Below are 22,336 nucleotides of genomic sequence, written 5' to 3' on the forward strand. Positions count from 1 at the left end.
TGCATGAAATGAATGTTGTTACTTGTTAAGACTTTTTAGACAGCTCAGTTTTATTTTTGTTTCTTACAGTTGTGTAAACGTATATGTGAATGGACCCTACTCTGCACCTAATTGTTCTTCATTACTTTGAGGCTTTGGACACAGGTGATTCCATTTTTATTTCACCTCCATTTTAAATTATATTTTTTTCAAACAGATCAGTTATGTAAACATTTCAGATGTATAGAAAATACTAAAGTTACAAGCAACCCAAAATTTAATATCCTACTACTACGAGACAGTGTTCTAAGAGATTTTGTTTACCATTCAAGCTTCTTTTTAGTATTTTGGACTAAAAGTTCATCTGTCATGCCATGGATGAACTCTCTAAATTGTGTAAGTTGAGTACTCATATAATTTACTCTCTCTGTGAAATATCCAACAAAGGTTTAATAAGCATTAAAGGAAGTTTTTAAAATAATACCAGTGTATGTTTGCTGGTATTTTTCTCTTCCTTTTTAACAAAATTTCTTTTTAGTTGGGTCTATGATTACCACCAAAATCCTATTGAATAAAAATAACTTCAGGTTAACACCTTTTTCCCAAAGACTGTATAGGTAGTTACCTGGAAAAGTAATGCCAGTGTCACTTCACATATATGCCGGAAAAGTGATCGACAAGTTCTAGTGACAACCTTAACTTCAAAAATGACACTTTCCAAAGAATTTTAATTTCCCCTGCCAGTTTTTAACTTGTATGCTACAAGTTCAATTACAATTCAGCACTATCATTGAGGATAACTTTTTGAAATAATTGTTGGATTGGTTTTATTCTTTGAACATTGAACGGTTTTTGCATTGTTGGAATACACTAGATAATGTGCTATATGTTCATACACATTACCAGTAATAATTCAGAAAAAAAATAAGTCTTTTGCCAAGTGTTCAGGAATGTAAATTTAAAAAATTATACTTGATTGAGATTCAACTATTTATACAGATTTACACTACAGTTTAATAAAAATATATTGTGCAATATTTAATAAAATTAAATACATAAAATAAACTTTTCAACACTATACAAACCCCTACAAAAGCTTCTTTTTCTTTATAAGGCTGTTAGCAATCTCATAACATTGGGGAAAAAATGTTTTTAACCTTTGGTTTCTTTACTACACCATGAGCATACAGTACAACTAAGATTTTTTGATGAGCTGTTTCACAGGAAACACTGCATTGTATATAACAGAATACTTATGGCTTTTGAAGTTGTCAGTCACTCTCAGATTCTTCATCATCAACTGTTGGATATGACTGAATGTTGTTCTGCGTGTACATTTTTGTTTTAATTGGACAGTTGTGATCCATGAGGATTGCCTAAAAAAAGTATGTAGTATTATCTTTGGGGTTTTCGTTATGTAAACCATAATTTTACTATTATAATTCTGAGTTTTAGAAGTATTCTTCATTTGCAAGTTCTTTTTAGTAAAGAGTCTGGAACCTCTAGCAGTCAGTGAGTGCCCAAACCAAGGGTCTGCTTTTCTTAACAGCATTTATTTAGCCTTTTAAATTTGTAGTGCACCTATGTTAACTCAATTTTCCCTCATGATCACCTTGTATGAGAGTAGGTAATATCCCCATTTTACTGGAAAAGAAACTAGTGATTTGCCCAGACTTACTCACAACTTCTTTACCTCAAGTCCATTACTTTAACCAGTGCACCACCTACTACCTTTCAAAAGTAGTTCAAGACTTTAGGCAAAAGAAAAGTTTCTTGAGCCTGAAAGTTCTTTGTGTGACTTAATTAGACCCATCAAAATGAGGGTTGGTAGCCAACAATCCATAAAACAATAAAATATCTTGGAAATGCAAGTTGTAAGTAGGTGTATTATTCTTAGAATGTTACAATTAGAGGGGCAACCAGGTGGCACAGTGGATAGAGTGCCAGGCCTGGAGTGCGGAAGACTCATCTTGAGTTCAAATATGGCCTCAGATGCTAGCTATGCGACCATGAACAAGTCATTTAACCTTGTTCTTCTTAAACCACTAGAGAAGGAAATGGCATACTACTCCTGTCTTTGTCAAGAAAACCTTAAATGGGGTCATGAAGAGTTGGACACAACTGAACAACCACCGCCAAATACTGTTGTAGAGTCTTGGAACTGGAAGAAGCCTTGAGAGACTATCCAGTCTAATCCCTTTTTTTTTACAGAAGAGGAAAGTGAAGTCCAAAGGGGGGCATGATTTGCCTCTTTAGACGCAGGTTTAACATTAGCAACAAGAATGGACCCCTGGTCGTGTAAGTCCAGTATGGGTGTTTTGTGCCGCACTGCCTTCCGTCTTGCCTAGGAAGGTTTTCTGCAAAGGTTTTATACCTGACTTGGAGTCAGCGTGGCATAGTAAATTGAGTGCTGGTCTTGGAGTTAGAAAGACCTGAAATTGGATCCTACCTCACATCCTAACTCAGAGTTATTAGCTGGGTGACTGGGCAAGTCATTCATCTAATCAGCCTTAATTTCCTTCTCTGTAAAATGGGGGTAATAATCGTAACTTTCATAGGGGCCTTGTGAGGATCTACTGAAATAATATAAAGCATTTAGCATAGTGCCTGACATGGGGTGCTTGTTGAATGACAACCCATGAGCTTCTGGAGGTTAGTATTCCTTCCATCGCACCACCAGCTTCTACCTGCAGGTGACTAATCTGCATACCCACCTAGCACACATTGGGGGTGATACTATTTTTATTTTTGGTCCACACCTGTGATTTCACTGATGTTAGGTACTATGGAAACTTCTCCCACCAAACAATTCATCCATAACTTAGTCTCAGAGACTTGTCCAAGGGAAGTGAGAGGCCCTTGGCACATAGATTGCCTTTGCCACGCAGAAGTTGACTGCAAAAAACCAGGGCTCGGCTATGCCACAGTTTCTGGGAGGGCCAGTACCACATTTCATTTTTTTTTCAAAAATAATACCTTTTTGGAGGAAGAAGACAAGAATAACAGCAAAGGGGTATTATAGTGTTCCCAGAAAGTCATTTTCAGTTTAATCTGTCAAAAATCTAAATAAATGCTTAGCAAGATGAGTCATTAAAGACTTGAGATGTACCACTTACTGCCCATAATTAGAGGCTGGCATAGTGGCATCATTTGAGTCTGCAAATCAACAGCTGCTACTTGTGTCTCAGCAGGAAGGAGTGGAGTAGAGAATGACAGGAAATGATGATCTTGGGTAATGAAGGGGAGACAGCAGTGCCACGGAAAAATTATTATACACTTGAAAAAAAATCCAATATTGACAAGTTTAGACATTCAGGATTAAAATGAATAGCTACACAATCTAGGGGAAGGAATACAGGAGTGAAGTAGCTAACGTGTACATAGTACCTTAGGGTTTGCTGGTACTAGCTCACAATGTAGTGGAAGGCACTAGCCCCCATTCCCAAGTTCTTGTCACTCAACATTAAGCACTCCGTGTGTGCCAGACACTGTGCTAAGTGCACAAAGACCTTCCCCCACCAAGAAACAAATAACCAAACCAAAATATTCACTCCCTCAAAGTCTATTGTGAGGAAACATGATTTTAGATAATACATACATATAGGACAAAGATGTGGAAATCACTTCCAAGTCTTCCCATTTTACTTTTAAAACATGTCTATTTGTTACTTACTCAGCTTTCCCTGTTAAGAAGTGGTTGAGTACCCCACCCCCTGTATATGGAGCTAAAATCTGCCTGCCACGTTTATCCATTGCTCCTAGTACTAACATCTAAACAGCCTTAACTTGTAAGATACAAGTGGTTGAGTAATTGGGAGCTGTTCTGGTAATACACAATTCACTAAAATGAGATAATTTCCTTGGAACTTTTAGCTAAAACACCATGAAGGCAGTAAAGCCAATTTATTATGTTGTGGAGGTTTCCATTCCAAAGGAGATACTGTTTTACATTTGAGTTATGAGACTGCAGTGGAGAACTGTCTCCTAGAATCATTATTAAAAGCTTGTTCAGCCCTTTTATTTTCAGATGATGAAAAGACAACTTAGAGAAGGGCAGTGGCTTGCCCAAAGTCACCAAAACTGGAAATAAGCATGACTTAGTAGAAAGAGCATTGGACTTAAAAGACGTGGTACCACCATGTGATTGTGGGCAAGTCACCGTCTGTGAACTGATTATTAAAACAAAGATAGCCTTTGCACTGCCTACCTCAAAGCTTTCTTTGAGAAAAGCTCTTTAACTCTACAATGATATGTAAATATAAATTATTAGTAACAGGCTCAGAACTATCACCTAGTATTCCTTCCATTATAAGAGTTTCATGCTAGCAATCAGAAAATATCCCATCACATTCTAAAATTTCTTACCATTTTTTCTTCCTTGGCAGGTGGACTTCGAAGGAAAAAGCAGAGAGGGGCAAAGAGAATGTCAATGATCCCAATAATTGTCATGAGCCACGGGAACCCAATCGCCTTTGCAAGGGCCCCACCAACAGACGGGCCTTTTAGGAAATAGAAAATTAGAGCGCTCTCTAAAAATGTTGTACTCCACAAGATGTACAATTTTTAAAGTTATATTTTATGCTTATTAAATAATTTAATCCTTTTTAAGTACTTAGTAAAAAAAAAAACACAGCTATCCTTACCCAATGCAAACCCCATACAGAAGGCAACGTCTGCAATGGCATATACACTCCCATAGACAGAGACATGGCGCAGGTCTACCAGGTAACCCATGATGGGCATCATTGAGGAATCCACCATCCCTGCCAATAATTCAGAGAAACATTATACAAAGGAACATTACCTTTTGGGTTTTAACATCAGAAGGCAGCTAAGTGTACAATAGATAGAGCCCCTGGGCCTGGAATTTGGAAGACCTGTGTTCAAATCTGACTTCAGACACTTACTAGCTGTGTGATCCCAGGCAACTAACTTAACAGTTTCGTCATCTTTAAAACAGGGATAATAGCATGTACCACCTAAGGTGTAATGATCAAATGAGATTATATTTGTAAAGCACTTCGCACCATAGTAGATAATAAATGCTTGTTTGCTTAACCCTACATGAATTGCCAGCAGGGAACTTCCTCTTGCAAAGGAATACCTTGTTTTTACTCAAGAATCACTACCTAGCCAGCTTTTTAAAAAATTAATACAAAAACAGGTTTTCAGGCCAGGGTTTCTAGGACTGTGCTCTCCTGAGGCAAGAGGAATAAGAGTCACTAATGCTGCAACAACAAGCTGCTTCAGTCATGGCTGTCCTTTCTTTGTTATTAGTGAACCAAGCTATTGTTGGAAAGAACATTGTTCATAATCCTTTGACCTTTCCAACCCTCCATTGGGCATATACCCCAAGGAGGTCAAAAAGAGAAAGAAAGATCCTATATATAGCAAATATTTGGAGCTGTACTTTTTGTGTTAAACTACACACACACACACACACACACACACACACACACACACACACACACACCACCACCACCACCACCACCACCACCACCACCAGCAACAACAACAACAACAACAACCCTGGAAATAAAACAGGTGTCCATTAATTGGGAATCACAGGCTACATTGTGGCCTGTGAACGTAAAAAGGATCATGCTCCTAGAAATAGAAGGTTCTTAGGATGTCAAAAGAAAGGCGATATGGCTTGCCAACAGCCCTACGGGTGACAGTTAAGTGGCAAAGCCAGGATTTGAATTCAAATACTATTACTCTCAAGTCCAGTAACCTTACTACTGTGCCACATTAGCTCAATATGATTGTTCCATAAGAAATGAGGATTATGACAAATTCAGAGGAACTTATTACATGAAAATTTTGCATGAGTTGATGCACAGAGAGGGAAGAAGGTAGAACCAAGAAAAGAGCAAAAGCCAAATGATTACAACAAAGTGTATGAGAAGCACCCTACAATGTTACTAAATATGCTGTCTTCAATGGCCGACACATGCTTATCAATAGGGATGTGGTACAGGACTATCAGGAAGCCAGTTAACTGCAATGACAAATTCTGGTGCCAGGGAAAAGAGGAAGCAGCCTCCCTGCTCTTGGCAGAGAGGTGGGGGACTACAGAGGGCTAATAAGGCGTATGCTATGAAACGGTTAATTTGTTAGGGTGACAAGGGCTAGCAAAAAGCAGGATTTGGGGGGTTTTTTTCATTGTGAAGAGAGATTTCAGTGTCTTGGGGAATACATTAGGAAATTATTCTGATTTTTTTTGAGGCACAAAAGTGTTGTGGGTGGTGATGGGGTAAGAACACTAGATTCTAGGGGGCAGAAGTCCTGGACTTGAATCCCATTTCTGTCATTTGTGAGTTTCATGATCTTTGGCAAGGCATAGCATCTTTGTGGTCCTATTTCTTTGGATCTGTAAAATGGGTGTGATAATACTACCTATTCCCAAAGGTTTTAGTAAGGATTAAGTGAGAATAATGTTTATAGGCAGTGCTTTGGAGAGCCTAAAACTATGTAAATGTCAGCTATCATTATTGTTATCTCTTTGATTTGTTCAGTCTTTCCCTGTATCTCTTATTGGTTCCCACGGATCTCTTGTTCCTGAGCTCTTGCTAAGCTCCCAAGGTATCTGTGTTCTCATTCCTCAGTTCCCTTCATTTCTGAACCTCACTTTGTGCACACACCCTGCTTGCCTGGTCTCAGCTCTGGAAGGGGTCCCCTCAACTTTGTGCCATCCTCACCCCGGTGTGGCACCTAGAGCATATAATAGATACCATTGTAGTAATGAATTTTCATGTCACTTCTATAGAAAATGAGACTATAGCATAGTCCAAATCTTTCATTTCTGCTCTTGTCCCAGGATTTATTTCAATGCAGTTAGATTCATCATGAATGTTCTGTGTGTTTATACCCATAGAGTATAAAATTCTTCCAAATTAATCAGTGGCAGGAATTCCCTAATCTTAATTTCTGTAATGCTAATGCTACAAAATTGGTTGCCTTTGGCCACAAAAATACTTATTGACTAGGCCCTCTGTGAGTCAATGTATGTTTTCAGTTCTAAACCTTGCCATGACACTCTTGCAATTTGATACCGGGACTCATATAAGTAAGCTTGTTCACAGATACAGAGTGTACAAATGTGCTCTGTGGAAGATAATACCCGGTTTACCCAGAGTCAACAGCAGAGTGTCAGCTTGCCTTTTGTAAATATCAGCCTTTTGCAAAAAATGGTTTTCATAAAGAAAATGACTAAAATCTGGAAGTAGGTCCCTTTAATCTGGGTAAACTACACATTATATTTGAGCCTTAAGCTGCTGCCCATCTAATCTTAAGCTTCTAGAATGTTTTAGGCTGCTATCAATCAGAATGAGAACAAATATTTCCAAACAGGGGTAACCAGTAAATGTAACATTTTGGTGCAAAGCTTATGTGACTTACCAATTGCAAAACCAACTCCAAAATTTGGTGCGATCAGTCCATAAATGTTTTTTGCAAATGGTACCTACAGAAAAAGGTACATATTTTTTTAAATCATGCCATTTCATTCTATACCATTAGGCTTATTTTAGTAAGGCATTAACATTTTTTTTGAAACCTGGTATACTTATTTATTTATTTGGTAATTGGGAAAGAGAATAAGAATCTGAGTCATAGAACATTAGCAATGATCTAGCTTACCTTCCTCATTTTACAGATGAGTAAACTGAGACCTGTGGAGGTAAAATTACTTACCCAAGGTCACACAGTTATCAGATCCCTAATCATAGCATTTGAGAGCTAGAAAGGGTCTTATAAATAAGATACTCTCTTCATCTCCTTAAACATAGAAAGCAAGATTAAAAAGACCAGCTTAATTCCAGTTAGTTTTCCAACAAGGGCAATCAAACTCTGTGTTAGTAATAGCAGTAATTATTCTGTCCTAGAAAAGGAGGATCAGCTCAGTATTTCCTCATTCTTTGCCATAAAAAGTATCATTCATAGCCGTTTTATGATGAAAATTCAGTAGTGAATCAATAAACATTTATTAAACATCTACTAAGTACTAGCCCCTGGAACAAGAGCAGTCCCTGACCTGAAGGAGCTTATATGCTATTAAGGTAGGCAGTATGATTATCTGTGTGATAATACAGAATAGTAAGTCTTTCATCTCTACAGCAACACAGGCATCAACTTATAATATAAATAGAGTAGTTTTGGGAGGGAGGGCATTAACAGCTGGGGCAATCGTGAAGTCAGGAACATTTTCACATAGGAGGGAGTGCTTGAGTTGAATGTCAAAGAAAACAAGGGATTCTAAGAGATAAAAGTGAAGAAAAGGTGTGTCCCATGCATAGGGGAATGTTAGAGCAAATGTATGGACAAGGGAAATGGACTATTCTGTGTGAGGAACAAGAAGACCAACTTGACTGGATGGCAGAGTGTATTGATGGGGAGTAATGTATGCCAAGGCTGGAAAGGTAGGATGGGATTAGGTTGTGAAGGATTTTAAATGCCAAATAGATACTCAAAGCAATAGGGAGCCTCTAGAGTTTACGTGGTGAGATCTGTGCTTAAGGAAAAGAATTTTGGCAGCCATGTGGAGGACAGATTGGAGAAGAGAGACACTTGGAACAGTGAGACCAATTAGAAGATTTACAGTAGTCCAGATGAGAGGATTTGAGAAACTGAACCAAGTTGTTGGTACCAAAAGTACAGTACTGAGTAGGGGCTGGATGGTAGATGTGTAGAGATAGAACCGACAAGATTGGCAATCAATTAGATGTGTGGGGGTGAGGGAGAGGAAGGAGTCAAAGATAACACCAAGATTGCAAACCTGGGAGACTAGAAAAATGGCAACACTTTCAACAGGGATAGCAGGTAGCCAGATGGTGCAGTGGATAGAACACGGGGCCTGGAGCCAGGGAGACTCTTACTAAGTTCAAATCTAACCTCACACACTTACTAGCTGTGTGACCCTGGGCAAGTCAACTTAACCCTGCTTGCCTCAGTTTCCTCATCTGTAAAATGGGCTGGAGGAGGAAATGGCAAACCACTCCAGTACTTTGCAAAAAAATCCCAAACAATATCATGAAGAGTCAGATACAATTGAAAAACGACTGTAACAACAACAAATTAAACAGGAATAGGGAAGTTCAGAAGATAAGTAAGTTTGAAAGAAGAAATAAATAGCACTGTTTTGAACATACAGACTTTGAGGCACCTATAGGACATCCAATTTGAAATGTCCAATAGGCAGTTGGTGATACAGATACAGTTGGTGAGGAACTAGGTGGGGGTAGATTTATCTGGATGTCATCTGCACAGAGATAATAATTACGTCCATGAAAATAAAAATGTCGGTCAAATTTCTAAAAATAACTGACTTTTGAATACGTAGCATGAAGTAAAAATATTTGGTAGGAACTGGGAATATTTGCCCACAGCTGAATGCTTTGGATCTTAGTTACAGAACTGAGTTTTCATTTTAAAGATGTCATATCATACTCACACATAAAATGCTGATTCCAACAATGATCATCCCCAAGAGAGCACAAAGCCACCTGCCAAAGGAAAAAGCCCCCAGAGATCAAGGAGAGTAGATTGTTTTCTGTTTGTTTTTTCAAAACTGTCATTTGAAATTTCTAAAAGGACTTAGATTGAGAAATCTTTACATTTGGGGATCAGCTAGAAATACTGGAAAAAAACATTTAAGGAACTCCTTTATAAGTACAATGGGTTTTTAAAAAAATTAATCTTACCTTCCCATTTTGTGTGCAAGTATCCCAAAAATATTGGTTCCAAGAAGATAAGAGATACTAGCTGGTAGGAAAGCAACGCCTGAAAATTTATGAAAGGGACACCTTATCAGTACTGATTTCAGCCAAATGTTAGAAAAACTAATAAATGTAGCACAGCTGTTTTGATTAGAGCATATCACATGAAGCCCTGTAGCCTTGCACCCAAGCATCTAATATCCGGTCTGTTACATGTCTAGCCTAGGCCCCAAACCATTTATCCATCAAATACAAAGCCCTTGTGATGCTATAGAAATGAGACATTTATTTCACTATCAACTGCATAATCTTTCTCTGAAATTTTTATATTAAGGTCTGCTAAAGGTGGTAAGTTTTACACACAAGGTCAAAACGGGCAGCTCTGAATTATCGAGATCTGAGAGCTTGGTGCAGAATGTCTGGCTCTATATGTTAGATACAGAAATATTAATGGAACTCAAGTGTCATTTGGAAAACTTCAGAATAATACTCTTCTAGCCACATTAGTTATCCTACTCTGGAGTCATGCATTTTGACTGGTGAGGACTTCAAAGGCTTCCTTAAAAACTCTGCATTAATCAAATCCGAACCTGGTTTTCTTCCAATGAATTTGCCCATGGGCACTGATGTCTGCCAACCTCTGCCTCTGAGGTTGCTTCCTTAGAGATAAGGTCACTCTACCCTCCATCCTGATATTGATTTGTGTACCCCACTAGCCCAGATACAAAGATTTGACTACAAATCTTTCCAAAGGCAATAAAAGCTAAGCAAGAGCTACATAACCTTCAGTTCCTGGTGCCCTAGCTGAAATCAAATCGCTATACCTTTGCCTTTCCTTGCTGGTGCTTTAAAAAGCATACACACAAATGAATGTCTGCCTTTTACTTAGGTTAATTCAGCAAATAATTCTTGAGCACTTAGTATGTATCTATACTATGTTGGACATGAGGAATAAAAAGACAAAAATTACCAATTCCCTGTGCTCAAGGAGCTTATGTTCTACTGGATTCTTTTAAAATTTTTGTAGTCATTCACTTACAAATCCTCCAAGGAAGCCACTGGCCATTCTGACATGGTGAGACCAAGGGGTTCAGTCCATTAAGTTAAATTTTTAAACATCATTGTACAAGACTGGGGAGCTCTAAGGAGCCGAAACATGAAATTTAATTTTGTGCTTCGAGAATTGTTTTCCCCATACCCAACAAGATGCAGCGGCCAAGTAAATTAAGGAAAGGCAGTGTGGTTTATTAGGAAAAGAACTAGACTTGGGAAAGCTAGCTCAGAGCCTCTATTCTTTAGCTTACTGCACTATAGACATGGACAAATCACTTCAGCTGTTCCTCTTTTGCAAAATGAGGCTGAGGCCGTGCAATGGGGTGGGTGGAGCGAGAGCTGGCCGCAGCATCAAGAGGATCTGGGTTTTCTTACACAGTCTGACTCTGTCAACCTGTGTAAGCCACTGAATCTCTTAGTGCCCTGGGCAGCTCTCAGACTATAAATTGAAGAGGAAAAAGCTGGTCTGCATTGGTAGCAGAAATCCCTCACCAAGAGCTCAATACACTGGTGATATCATTCCCCCCAAAAAATTGGAGGTGGAGGGATTCAAGTATTTTCGGAGTAGTCATTAGAGTCAAATGAGATGCTGTTATTCATAGCATTGTATTGATCTGATTATGAGGTAAATCATTAGCATCTATGTTATATGATCAGTGTCTAAAAATGATAAAGACCATATGGAACTCAATATGTTGGATATAGTGTAAGGAATCCTAGGTTCGAATCCTATGTCTTACATTTACTAAGTCACTTAAACTCTTTGTACCTCAGTTTCCTCATCTGTAAAATGAAGAGGTTGCACTAGGTAAGGTCTCTTGCAGTTTAAGGTACATAATCTTTACATCCACCCATTTCCAAGCACAGTGTTAGCACATATGTATTTGCTGATTTTAATAGAACTGAAGAGCAGAATAATTTAACAGGGGCTTGGCACGGTGAGGACTGAACTGAATAGAATAGTTCAAGTTCAAGTCTTATAGAAACTGAAATGAATGAATCCAGGTATTTCCCAAAGCTGTGCAGAAATAAATGAAAAAAGTAGATTTATTGTATTTATTTCCTAATGGGGACTCTGGCTTTGCCTATATGGCATTTTGCGGACGTTTCTCACCTATGCATAGGTCCTTCCTTCTGCTTGCCGCACAGATTTACATCTGGCCATCTATTAAGTTCCCTGCGTGGTTGTGTTCTTGATAAATCCAAGAAGCCTACCTGTTTGCCTGATGTCTAAACCAGACACCCCTACTCCACCCCCACCTTTTTTCCCTGAAGGTTTTAATACCTATTTTATTGAAAGCCCCAAGTCATAGCATAGAGCTGGGAAAAGCAAGCCTGCCTGAGTAGCCAGCAGCTGGCTGGGATACATTCAGTTAGTGAGGTTATTAAATCATTTCAGTGGAGTCATCAGAAATATCCCCAAACCATTTCGACCTAGGAAGACTTTTAAGGCAAATTTACTATAGCTTGTAGTCTGTATACAGAAGTCTGTCTGCTTGGACCATAGCTCATTTTTTCACAGTCTTCTATTGCAGACCTACTGAAACCCACAAAACTAACTTCGTTTATGAATACAGGGCCTAATGAACAAGGCTGATCCAATGCCTAATTAGAGGAAGTGTGATGTGAGAGACAACACCCTCCTTCCCCACAAAATACTTCACCCACTGGCCTTCTAGAATTCCTGAAAGCATTACCAACAGGGTCATTCCTTTCATCTGTTCAACGTTCACTCAACAAATACTAAATGTCTCCTACAGAAGTCTATCGATCCTCTTCCCAAAGGTTCATAGAAAGATTTCAGGGGGTCTGTGAATTTGGACAAAAAAAAATATTACATCTTTATTTTAACTTCTCTCTTACCTGCAATTAGCATTTCCTTCAGTTACCAATGTAGGAAACAAAACATCTGAGAAGCAGTCTATAGGCTACTGTAGGCTGCCAAAGCAGACCACAACACAAGAAAGGTTAAAAGGTCTTGACCCACTTTGTGCGAGGGGCTATATTTCTTTGGATTGAAGCCCTGAAGACCCCTATTTAAATTGCAAAACTCCTTTACAGACAGGATCTCATTTGATCTTCAGAACAACTCTGCAAGTTGGGAAGGGCAAGAATTATTAGTTTGATTTCACACATGAGGAAACTGAGGCTCTGGGAATTCAAACCACTTGCCTAAGGTCACGTAGTCTGGACAAGAACCCTGGACTCTTCCTGCCTTTTGATTCAGTGTTCTTCCCGTTGTAGCAGGAAGCCTGTCATGTATATCAGAGAAATTTAAACCTGAAGGAGACTTTAGAGTTTATCTAATCCAAACCCAGTTTCAGTCATGTCCACATTTGGGGGTTTTCTTGGCAAAGATACTGGAGTGGTTTGCCATTTCCTTCTCCAGCCCATTTTACAGATGAGGAAACTGAGGCAAACCAAGTTAAGTGATTTGTCCAGGGTCACGCAGCTAGTACCCACCTGGCTGAACTCAGGCCTTCCTGACTTCAGGCCCAGTGCTCTCTATCCACTGTACCACCTAGCTACTCCTTATTTTACAGATGAGGAAATAGAAGCCCCCAGGAGTTGGAATGATTGGTCAGAGATGGCACTGCTAATTAGTGGCAGAACTGGCTTTTAAACCCAGGTCTTCTGACTTTCAAAAAGGCAATGGACTGTCTTAAGAGGTTATAACAACCCCTCTCTTCCCACCAACCCCTGGGCTCTGTCATGGCCTTGGAGGTCTTCCAGCAGAGGCTAGTTGGCCACTTTTCAGGTAACTCCAGAAATGTAGAGAAGATGTTGACTCGGCCATTGTTGTGTGAGCTTCTGGAATGTCTAGTTCAAATCTAGCTCCTCCAGGCCAGATCTAGAATGAGCAGAGGGGGAGCTGAGAAGGTAAATACCACAAGCCTTGCTGCTTAAATAAGCCTTCACTTCCTAGAGTACCAAATAAAAGCAATCAGCTTGTCATTTTCACGCGAGGAACTCTGCATGACTACCCCAAAGGAAAGAGCCCAGTTAAAGCCCCAGGAGTAGAAAAGTCGACTCCAGTACGTTACCCAGCTGCCATTTTCTGGAACACATGGTCTCCATCATCCAGATTGGTAACGCCGGTTCCAGCATTGCAATAGCCATGTTTGCAAAACAGATCGACCCTTTAATAGAGAAGAGAGTTGGCTTTCATTTGGGCTCTGGGATCTCTCCTTAACTCTCCTTCACCCCTTCATTTAATAAACTTTTATGAAATACCTGTTACTGTGCTAGGAAGATAGGAAAAGGCAAGACAGTTAATACTTCCAAGGAGTTTCCAATCTAATATGTGCGACAAGACACACCATTATAGTTCAAATAGAATATGATGAGGATACATATAAAATATTCTGTGATCAGAAGAGAAACACCCCTTCCACTTGATATTTTCTTGTTCTTAGTCTATGTACTATCCATCTTATACATTATTGCCACATGGAATCTTCCTAATGCATCATCCTGTTACTTAAGAACCTTCAGTGATTCCCCTTTGGCCTATAGAGCAAAGCTTAACCTCCTGATCTCAGCATTCGAGGCCTTCCACAATCAAGCTCCAACTGACTTTCTTCATGGTTCCACCAAAATATGCGACTCTCATTCATCTCTCATCCTGGCCTGGCCTTTCTCCATGTCTTTAGACAGTCTCCTCATCTCCATCTGTTGGAGTTTCTCTCTTCTTTGAGACCTGACTCAGATGCTACCTCCCCTATGAAACTTTCCTTTACTGGCACCCTCCTTTTCCACACACCACCACCACCACCACCACCCCCCCAGCCAGAAGTGACTCTTCAAATTCTCTTGGCACTTTGCCTGAATCTTCCCTTCACACTTATCCCATGGTGCTTTGCATCATAATTACTCAAGTAAATGTCTTTTTCCTCACTATATGATAAGGCCCTTGAAAGCAGGGTCTATTTGATATATATTTTAATATCTCTGCAGCTAACAATGTGCACAGTAGGTGCTTTACAAATATTTGTTGAACTGAATTGAGATGGCATGTAAGCTGAGCCTTGAAAGATCCAGTGTTTCTGAATAAGATTGTCTTCATCCAGATTCAGAACCATCCTTTTTTTCTAAACTATTCTGAGAAAGAGATAAATAAAATGCTATGAGAGCCAAAATGACATAGAGGATAGAAAACTGGCCTCAGAGTCAGGAAGATGTGTTCAAAACATGCTTCTGTCCCATAGTGGCTTTGTGACCCTAGGTAAGTCACAGCCATCTATGCTCTAGACAGCTCTCTAAAGACTCAAAGTTGCAGAGGAGATGATGATGTGCATTGGTAGAGGGAATTTCATCACCACCTGGGCATTCTCTTTACCAATGACATCACAATTCTCATCCTTATCCCCTAAGATGATTCCAAAAATTCTTTCTTCTTTGCTTTAAAGCAATGTCCACGGTGTGCTTTTTAATCAGTACAATGTAGATCAATCTCCTCTGCTGATCATGGAGGAAGAATCAATCAATCAATAAACATTTATTAAGCACCTACTATGTGCCAGGCACTATGTTGAACAATGGGGATACAAAAAGAGGCAAAAGACAATCTCTGCCTTCGAGGAACTTACAATCTAATGGAAGGAAAGACATCAAAATGACAGCCCACCTCCTGTACTGGTGCTTCTAAGATGTTCAAAGAACAGAGGGAAAATTCCTAGTGTTTTGAGTAGAGCCCCTATGGGAGGTTGTTGGGTAAATACAGAATAAATAAAATAATAATAAATAAAAATAATCTTAGTAGGTGCTTTGAAATTCTAATTCTTTGAAAAAAGATGAATCTATTAAATCTCTATGGTAACCTTGAGGGAATCAAAATATTCAATTAACCAGAGCACCCCATTCATTCTCTAATCATTTGGAGCAAATAGGAGCTTCCTGTACAAAATTAGAGGGGCAAAGAATATTGATTGCATCAGGCAGCACTACCATCCACCCTCTGTTGACTAGACTTGGGTCCTCATAGAACCAGAGCAGTAAAGATTACAGTATTTACATAATGAAGAAAGCAAAAGATTGTGTCATTCTCTTGACATTTAAAGGCCTTCTGTACAAACAATGCTCAAATATAAAAATACAAATGTATCTCCTTTCCCTTGACCACGTGGAAGCTGCAGCACCTGGAACTGTCAGTAGTTTGACATTTATTGCTGATTGCCTTTTTTTCTTCCTGTGGCTGGAAGAAAGGGGCAAATAATGTACAAGACCCGTAGCACAAAAGCAGAAAGGTAACAGCTTCCCCAGCAGCTGCTCAAAGTGCCCCCTTTCTGCTTAGAGTTCTGCTCCCATCTGTTGTTCCAACCTCGGTCATGTTCATTGCGCCTAGCAAGGAGTTTCCATGTTACACAAAGCATTGTCTGCTGTCTTCACTGTCTGTCTGTGACTCCTGTGAGAAATGCAAATATTCTACAGCCCTGTTTCACAGATGGAAAAACCAAGGTCCAGGAAACTTCCCTAATGTCCCCAGAATATATCTGTGGACAAATAAGGAAGAACTATTGTAGTTGCTGGTTATCCGACAGAATAATCATTGTAATTAGCCCTTGTCCATGAAAATCATCATAAAAGCAAAGCCTTACTTCACATAGCTGGTAATTAGTTTATGGAACTCATTACCCACAAGAAGTGGTAATGACAGGAAAGCTAAATTAATTTTAAAAGGATTTGGGCTAATTTATAAATAGCAGATTCAGGAATGCCTACTGAGAAGCTGGATAGCTCTTCAAGGTTGACCTCAGGGAAGACAACCAGGCTGCTTGGGGCATAGTTTTTGTATGTCCTCTTGGCTACAGGATTCTGGATGGGATGGACCATTGACCTGATGTAGTAGGAGAGATTACCTTAGACATCTAATTCATTTCTTACCTAAAGCATGAATTTTCTCTGTAGCTTCGATATGTGATGACTTAGCACAATCTGAAATCTTTCCATGGTAGGGAGCTCACTACCCCCCAAGGCAATCATTTCATTTTTTAACAGCTCTAATTATCAGTAAGTTTTTTTTCTTATAGTAAACCTAAATCTGTCTCTCTATAATTTCCATCTGCTAGCCCCTCTTCTTCCTATATAAGATAATCAACATACTTTTTTTTGTCATACCTGGTACCAACAGAAAGAAGCCAACTTTCAGCCACTGGAAAATGCGAGCAAGAAAGATCTTTGGTGAAAAACAACTTAACCCGTTATTATTTGCTGGAGTCAAAAGGTCCCATGGGTTTTGTAGTTTTTTAGTCTTCTTGTTTCAGAGATACAAGTGAGCAACCTAATTTAACCAGAGTTTACCTTAAAAAAGTCAGCCTTTCTGTTATTTCTCAGATATTTTATTTCCCTTAGAATATCACTCCTCTCACCACACCATTCAGCACTTTCAGGGACTGTTGTCTGCCTTGGTTCAAATATGCCAAGATAAATTAGGCCGACTGGCTAAAATGTCTGCAGTTAGATTGCTCATTTCCAGAGAGTTCCAGGGATAGAGACCAGGGATAGAGAGCAATGGCCTTTGGCATACAGGTATTATGTTCTGTATTCAGCAAAATGTGTATGTGTGTCCGTGTGTGTGTGTGTGTGTGTGTGTGTGTGTGTGTGTGTGTGTGTGTGTGAAGCCCTCATCTGCCTTTGAATAGCTCCAGTTAGAAAAAATCCATTGCACACCACTTAATAGAGATCCTATGAGGAAGTCTCATAGGAATATCATAGTCAAATTCCAGAACCCTCAGCGCAAGGATAAAATATTAAAAGCATCAAGATTAAAACAATTTAAATAAAATGGTGCCAAAATTAGAATTACACAAGACCTGGCAGCAGAGACATTAAAGGACTGCAGGTCTTGGAACATAATATACAGAAGATCAAAAGACAAACCCTCAGACTTTCAAGGCTTTGTTAAAAAAATCCTCAGCTTAATAGAAGATTTGACATACAAAAACCAAGAGAAACATAAGGTACACACTAAAGACTGGCTATAAGGGATTCACAAGAACAGATTGCTTACCTTTTATATAACATAAAATGTAAAATGTATGTCTAACATTCTTATTAATAATTATTGAGCTTATAAGAAAGGGGGATAAACCTGACTATGATATGAATTTAAAAAGTAAAACCATTTAGAAACAACTAAAAACAGTAATTATTTTATACAAAAGAGATGCAAGAAGAAGAAAGGATACAAAGGATTTAGATGGGGAGGAGGGCTGGTAGTTCTGTTAACCTACTTTCATCAGGAATAGGTTTAAGAGGGAATAATACATATATATTTAGAAGAGTGTAAAAATCTTCCAAATTTAGAAGAAATAAAATGGTAGGGGTATAGTGAGGGGGGAAAGAACAAGGGAGGGATTAGGACAAGGGAGGGATTTTTAGAGGGGAGAATGAGGGAATAGGTAAAGGGAGTTTAGATTAATGGGAATGGGGGATGGGAAAGGGATCGTTAGAGGGGGGAAGGCAAGTAATAGGAGGGCAGGGTGGTTAGTTGGAGGAGTGGGGTAGGCAAGTAACAGGAAGGAGATATAGTGGGGTAGAAGTAAAGTAGAGGAGTCAGAAAGGATAGGAAACAAAAGATATGTACAAACATAAAAACAAAGATCAGGAGTAGATTATGTTTGGGAAAGTATATGTCTATATACGCATGTATATATGTATATGTGTATGTATGTATCTATATGTCTATGTATATATCAAGAAATATCTAAATTATATTGTAGCCTTCTGGGGGTGGAGGGGGAGGGAAAAAAAGAACAAAGTTAAAAAGTGCACAGCAGAGAACAAAAGAAAACACAAGGAAGCAAAGAAAAGACGGACAATTCTCAACACAAGGTGTATTATTTATCATACAGGCCTTCTTGAAATGAAAATTTATTGTTACATATTTTGAATCCTCTCCTCTGTTCTGCTATGCACATGACATGCTTTTTTCTTTCTAACTTTATATTTAAGTTTCAGTATTTAAGTTTATGATATGTTTTTGTTTCTTTTCTCTATTTTGTGTTTGTGTTCTGGTAAAATAAAAATGTAAATGATTTTTTAAAAATAGCTCCAGTTACACATCCATGGGATACTTTAGTCAGAAAAAAGATAATCTGGGCTGAGCTTCAGAGGCTATTTAGGGTAGAAAATTTTTATGACACATGGTTATTTATGTATACATACGTACTTATAAAATACATACACACATTTTTTTATCAGACCCATGATTTCATATGTTTAGGAATTTCCAGTGAAGAAATTCTATCTCCCAAGGCAAATCTACACCTGCTTTGCAATTTACAGTCTTAGGGGATTGCTTGGTAAACTGAGGCAGGTTAAGTGACTTGCTCAAAATCACACAACCAGTATGTGTCAGAGGGAAGATTTGAATCCAAGTCTTTCTTATTCCTAGTCTAGATCTTTATCCATTACAGTGTAATCCAAACTTCACAGAACAAATCCCCTTAGTAAAAGGACTCATTCTGTAAAACTTGGACTCAGTCAAAAGGCCGCACCCAAGGACCTAGAAAGCCACATGTGGCCTCTAGGCTATAGGTTCCCCACCCCTGCGTTAGCTGTCTTTTCCTCTCCCTCTCCGCCTCTCCCTATACCTCTATCTCTGTCTGTTTGTGTCCATCTATCTGTCAACATATATATGGTTTTCCAAAAGTCTTAGTGCAGTTTAAAACTATTAAAGCTTTTATATATGTATACATGATGCATATAACATATATACATATACATGTGCATATATAGGAACATGCATATATATTTCTCTTTTTTTCCTCTCTCTCCCTCTCTCTTTCTGTCTCTCTATCTCTCCTTCTGCCTCTGTCTGTCTCTCCATATATACAGGGTGTCCCTAAAGTCTGGACACATAGGGAATCTCATTAATATCTCAGTAAGCATTTCACCGAAGACTCTGTGTTGTTCAGCACCTTCTTTTTCTGGGGTATGCTGAAGGAGAAGGTATACTCAATGAAAATCACAGATGCAACACATGTAATTGAACGCATAAAGAGTGAGTTGCTAAAATTGATGGTAAAGTGGTTATTGCATCGAGTTCATGTGAATCTTGCAAAGTGCATCAACCTTTGCATCACAAATGATGGAAATCATACTGAAGATGTTATTTTTTAATGTACCAATTAAATAAAATGTTGTTGAAAATTTCATTCATTTCATTTCTTGAAAATATAAATTTTTGCCCATGTGTCCAGACTTTAGGAACACCCTGTAGTTAGGGAAACTGATGTGGATAATGGAACACCTGAGGCAGAAACTCCCTCCGAGGATAGAGATCTGCAATTAGTAGCTTAGAGTCTTAGTGTTGCTTGGGGGTCCTTCAGAGATCACATGGCTTGGCCATAGTTACACAGCTACGATCTTTGTGTCAGCAGCAGGACTTTAAGGCAGATCTTCTTGACTCCAAAGATGTCCCTCAGACTATGAAGCCTCTTTGTCTGAATCTCTCTCCCTCTCTCTCTCTCTCTCTCTCTCTCTCTCTCTCTCTTTCTCACACACACACACACACACACACACATATGCAGTTTTTGCAAAATGCACTTTTGGTAAAGAGAAGAATCATTCTGAAGACACTAACTACCTGCAGCAATTAAGATGTAGGGATCCTTCAACAGGGTGACTAGCGAGGTTCCTTTCTGACTCTGCCAAAGAGAGAACTCAGGATTAAAAGAAGGTACATTCCCAGTTTATCAGCAAAGACGCTGTTGTAGCACTACTTACTTCTGGTTGAACTCTGGATGGTTGGAGAATCAACAGTTGAATAGCTGCAAAGAAAAAAAAAAGGCCAAGAGGATCTTCAGAAAGTAGGCTTTGAAGATCCTCAGCCCTGCAGTTCTTGGTGTTGCCTCTACTAACCTCCATCCAGCAGAATTAAGGCAGCCAGGACCAGGAAAGGAGCAGTCTTCCCCACAAATTCGTACATCACACTTCCGAAGGGTGGCCCCACTATGAGGAAGAGAAAGAAGAAAGGGAAGATCCCTAGTCTCCGTGGAGTGACTTAGCCGGGATGGCCACAGAATGGCCCCATTCATTTCATATGTTTAAGGTGTCCTAGCAATCGATTTTTTCTGGGGATCATATCGACACAGGCAAAACCTGTAAACATTCTTTTAAAGCCTAACCTTGAAAAGGATGGTCAGTCAGAGAGAATCAGTATCTCAGTTATTAGACCAGGTCTTTAGACTTGGAAAAGCATCTCCTATTGAGCACAAGGGGATATGTGAAGGAGAACATGACTTTGAAATCGACAAGGATATGGCTTTTACGTTTTTAAACTCAAAAGAAAAGAGAGAAAGGTAAAGAAATTGGAATCCTGAATCTCCCATTCATGGAAGCCAGCAAGTGATAAGACCACACACATTCACACACACACACACACACACACACACACACACACCCCTCCCCATCACCCCCACCCTTCCAGATGAGGATGGATCAAGGAAAAGGAGCAAGAACGACACTGTCAACGTGAGTTACATCTTCTGGGTCACACCAGTCAGTTCTTGTTAGGGATAAATCTCATTCTCTTTCTCTTTATAAGGAAATTAAAGTTAGCTTGCTCACATCAGTGCTGAGCAACAAAGGGATGACTCAAAGGGTTGTGCTGTGACTCAAAGGATCAATGCTTTATTTTCCTGGTGGATCCTCTACATGCCAGCGTAGACCCACTTCCCAATCGATCAGGAAAAGCTCCATTTTATAGCCTAACACTTTCCCCCTATTTTCTATCCTTCAACCTCCATGCATCCAGGGTGTCTTCTGGGGTTGCTCATCTCTAGATTCAGCATTAACAACATATCCAGCCCTTGATTTCACATTGGTCCTGGAATCTTGCACTCAGGGGTTATGTAACCAGCTAGCCCTGGTCCACTGACTCCTCCCTGGGGGGAGGTTGGGGGGAAAGGACCGTGCCTCTAGTGAAACTGATTAAGACAGCTCCATGATTAACAGAGGAAGAGGGAAGGAAAGGAACAGCTCCATACAGTCCATTCAAGCAATCATTTTCCCCTAGGTCATTTAAATACTTTAGTTTTACCAACCTAGCACTCCCAAAGCGAGACCTCCTAAGGCAATTCCCATGGCATTGCCTCTTTCTTCATCATCTGTGTAAACACTGGCCAGCATACCCATCCCTAAATAAAATTTTTAAAAATCAATGAAACGTAATAGAGAGAATTATTTTCTTCCTTAGTCAAATGTCTGTGTGAATCAACTTTGCCTTTCTCTGTATCCCCAGCAACTAGCAAAGTGCCTGGTACATACTAAATGCTTAATAAATACTTGTTGAGTGACTGGTTGATTTGCAGATTTGGTACATTTAGATAGAATAAGACAGAGTGCCATGCTGAGAGTCAGAGGAACTGAGTTTGAATCATGGCTCTGTCAATTGCTACCCGTGTGACCTTTCTATAAAATGAAGAGGTTGGCCTACATGATCTCCAAGGTCAATAAGCAAGTCAACAAAAATTTATCAAGGGTTTACTATGTGCCAAGCATATTAACTCATATTTACATAAGTCCCCTGCCAGCTTTACATCTTTGATCCTGAATCCTCTAAGGTCCTGGTTTTCTCTCTATAT

At 39.3% G+C, this 22,336-nt stretch overlaps 1 protein-coding gene across 1 annotated transcript in view; it reads right to left on the bottom strand.

The window, feature by feature from the left end:
* Positions 1 to 1,250: 1,250 nt before the first annotated feature.
* Positions 1,251 to 22,336, bottom strand: part of SLC18A2 (solute carrier family 18 member A2) — a 44,298-nt gene continuing 23,212 nt past the window's right edge. The window contains exons 5-15 of the mRNA XM_036737162.1: positions 21,797 to 21,889; positions 20,613 to 20,702; positions 20,478 to 20,521; positions 20,338 to 20,398; positions 13,793 to 13,888; positions 9,681 to 9,759; positions 9,431 to 9,482; positions 7,381 to 7,444; positions 4,623 to 4,742; positions 4,345 to 4,478; positions 1,251 to 1,355 (exon numbers count right to left, since the gene is read on the bottom strand). Of these exons, the coding sequence (XP_036593057.1) occupies positions 1,251 to 1,355; positions 4,345 to 4,478; positions 4,623 to 4,742; positions 7,381 to 7,444; positions 9,431 to 9,482; positions 9,681 to 9,759; positions 13,793 to 13,888; positions 20,338 to 20,398; positions 20,478 to 20,521; positions 20,613 to 20,702; positions 21,797 to 21,889 (938 nt within the window). The remainder of the gene's footprint in view (positions 1,356 to 4,344; positions 4,479 to 4,622; positions 4,743 to 7,380; positions 7,445 to 9,430; positions 9,483 to 9,680; positions 9,760 to 13,792; positions 13,889 to 20,337; positions 20,399 to 20,477; positions 20,522 to 20,612; positions 20,703 to 21,796; positions 21,890 to 22,336) is intronic.

Source organism: Trichosurus vulpecula, chromosome 8 (assembly GCF_011100635.1).
Source record: "Trichosurus vulpecula isolate mTriVul1 chromosome 8, mTriVul1.pri, whole genome shotgun sequence".
NCBI lineage: Eukaryota > Metazoa > Chordata > Mammalia > Diprotodontia > Phalangeridae > Trichosurus > Trichosurus vulpecula.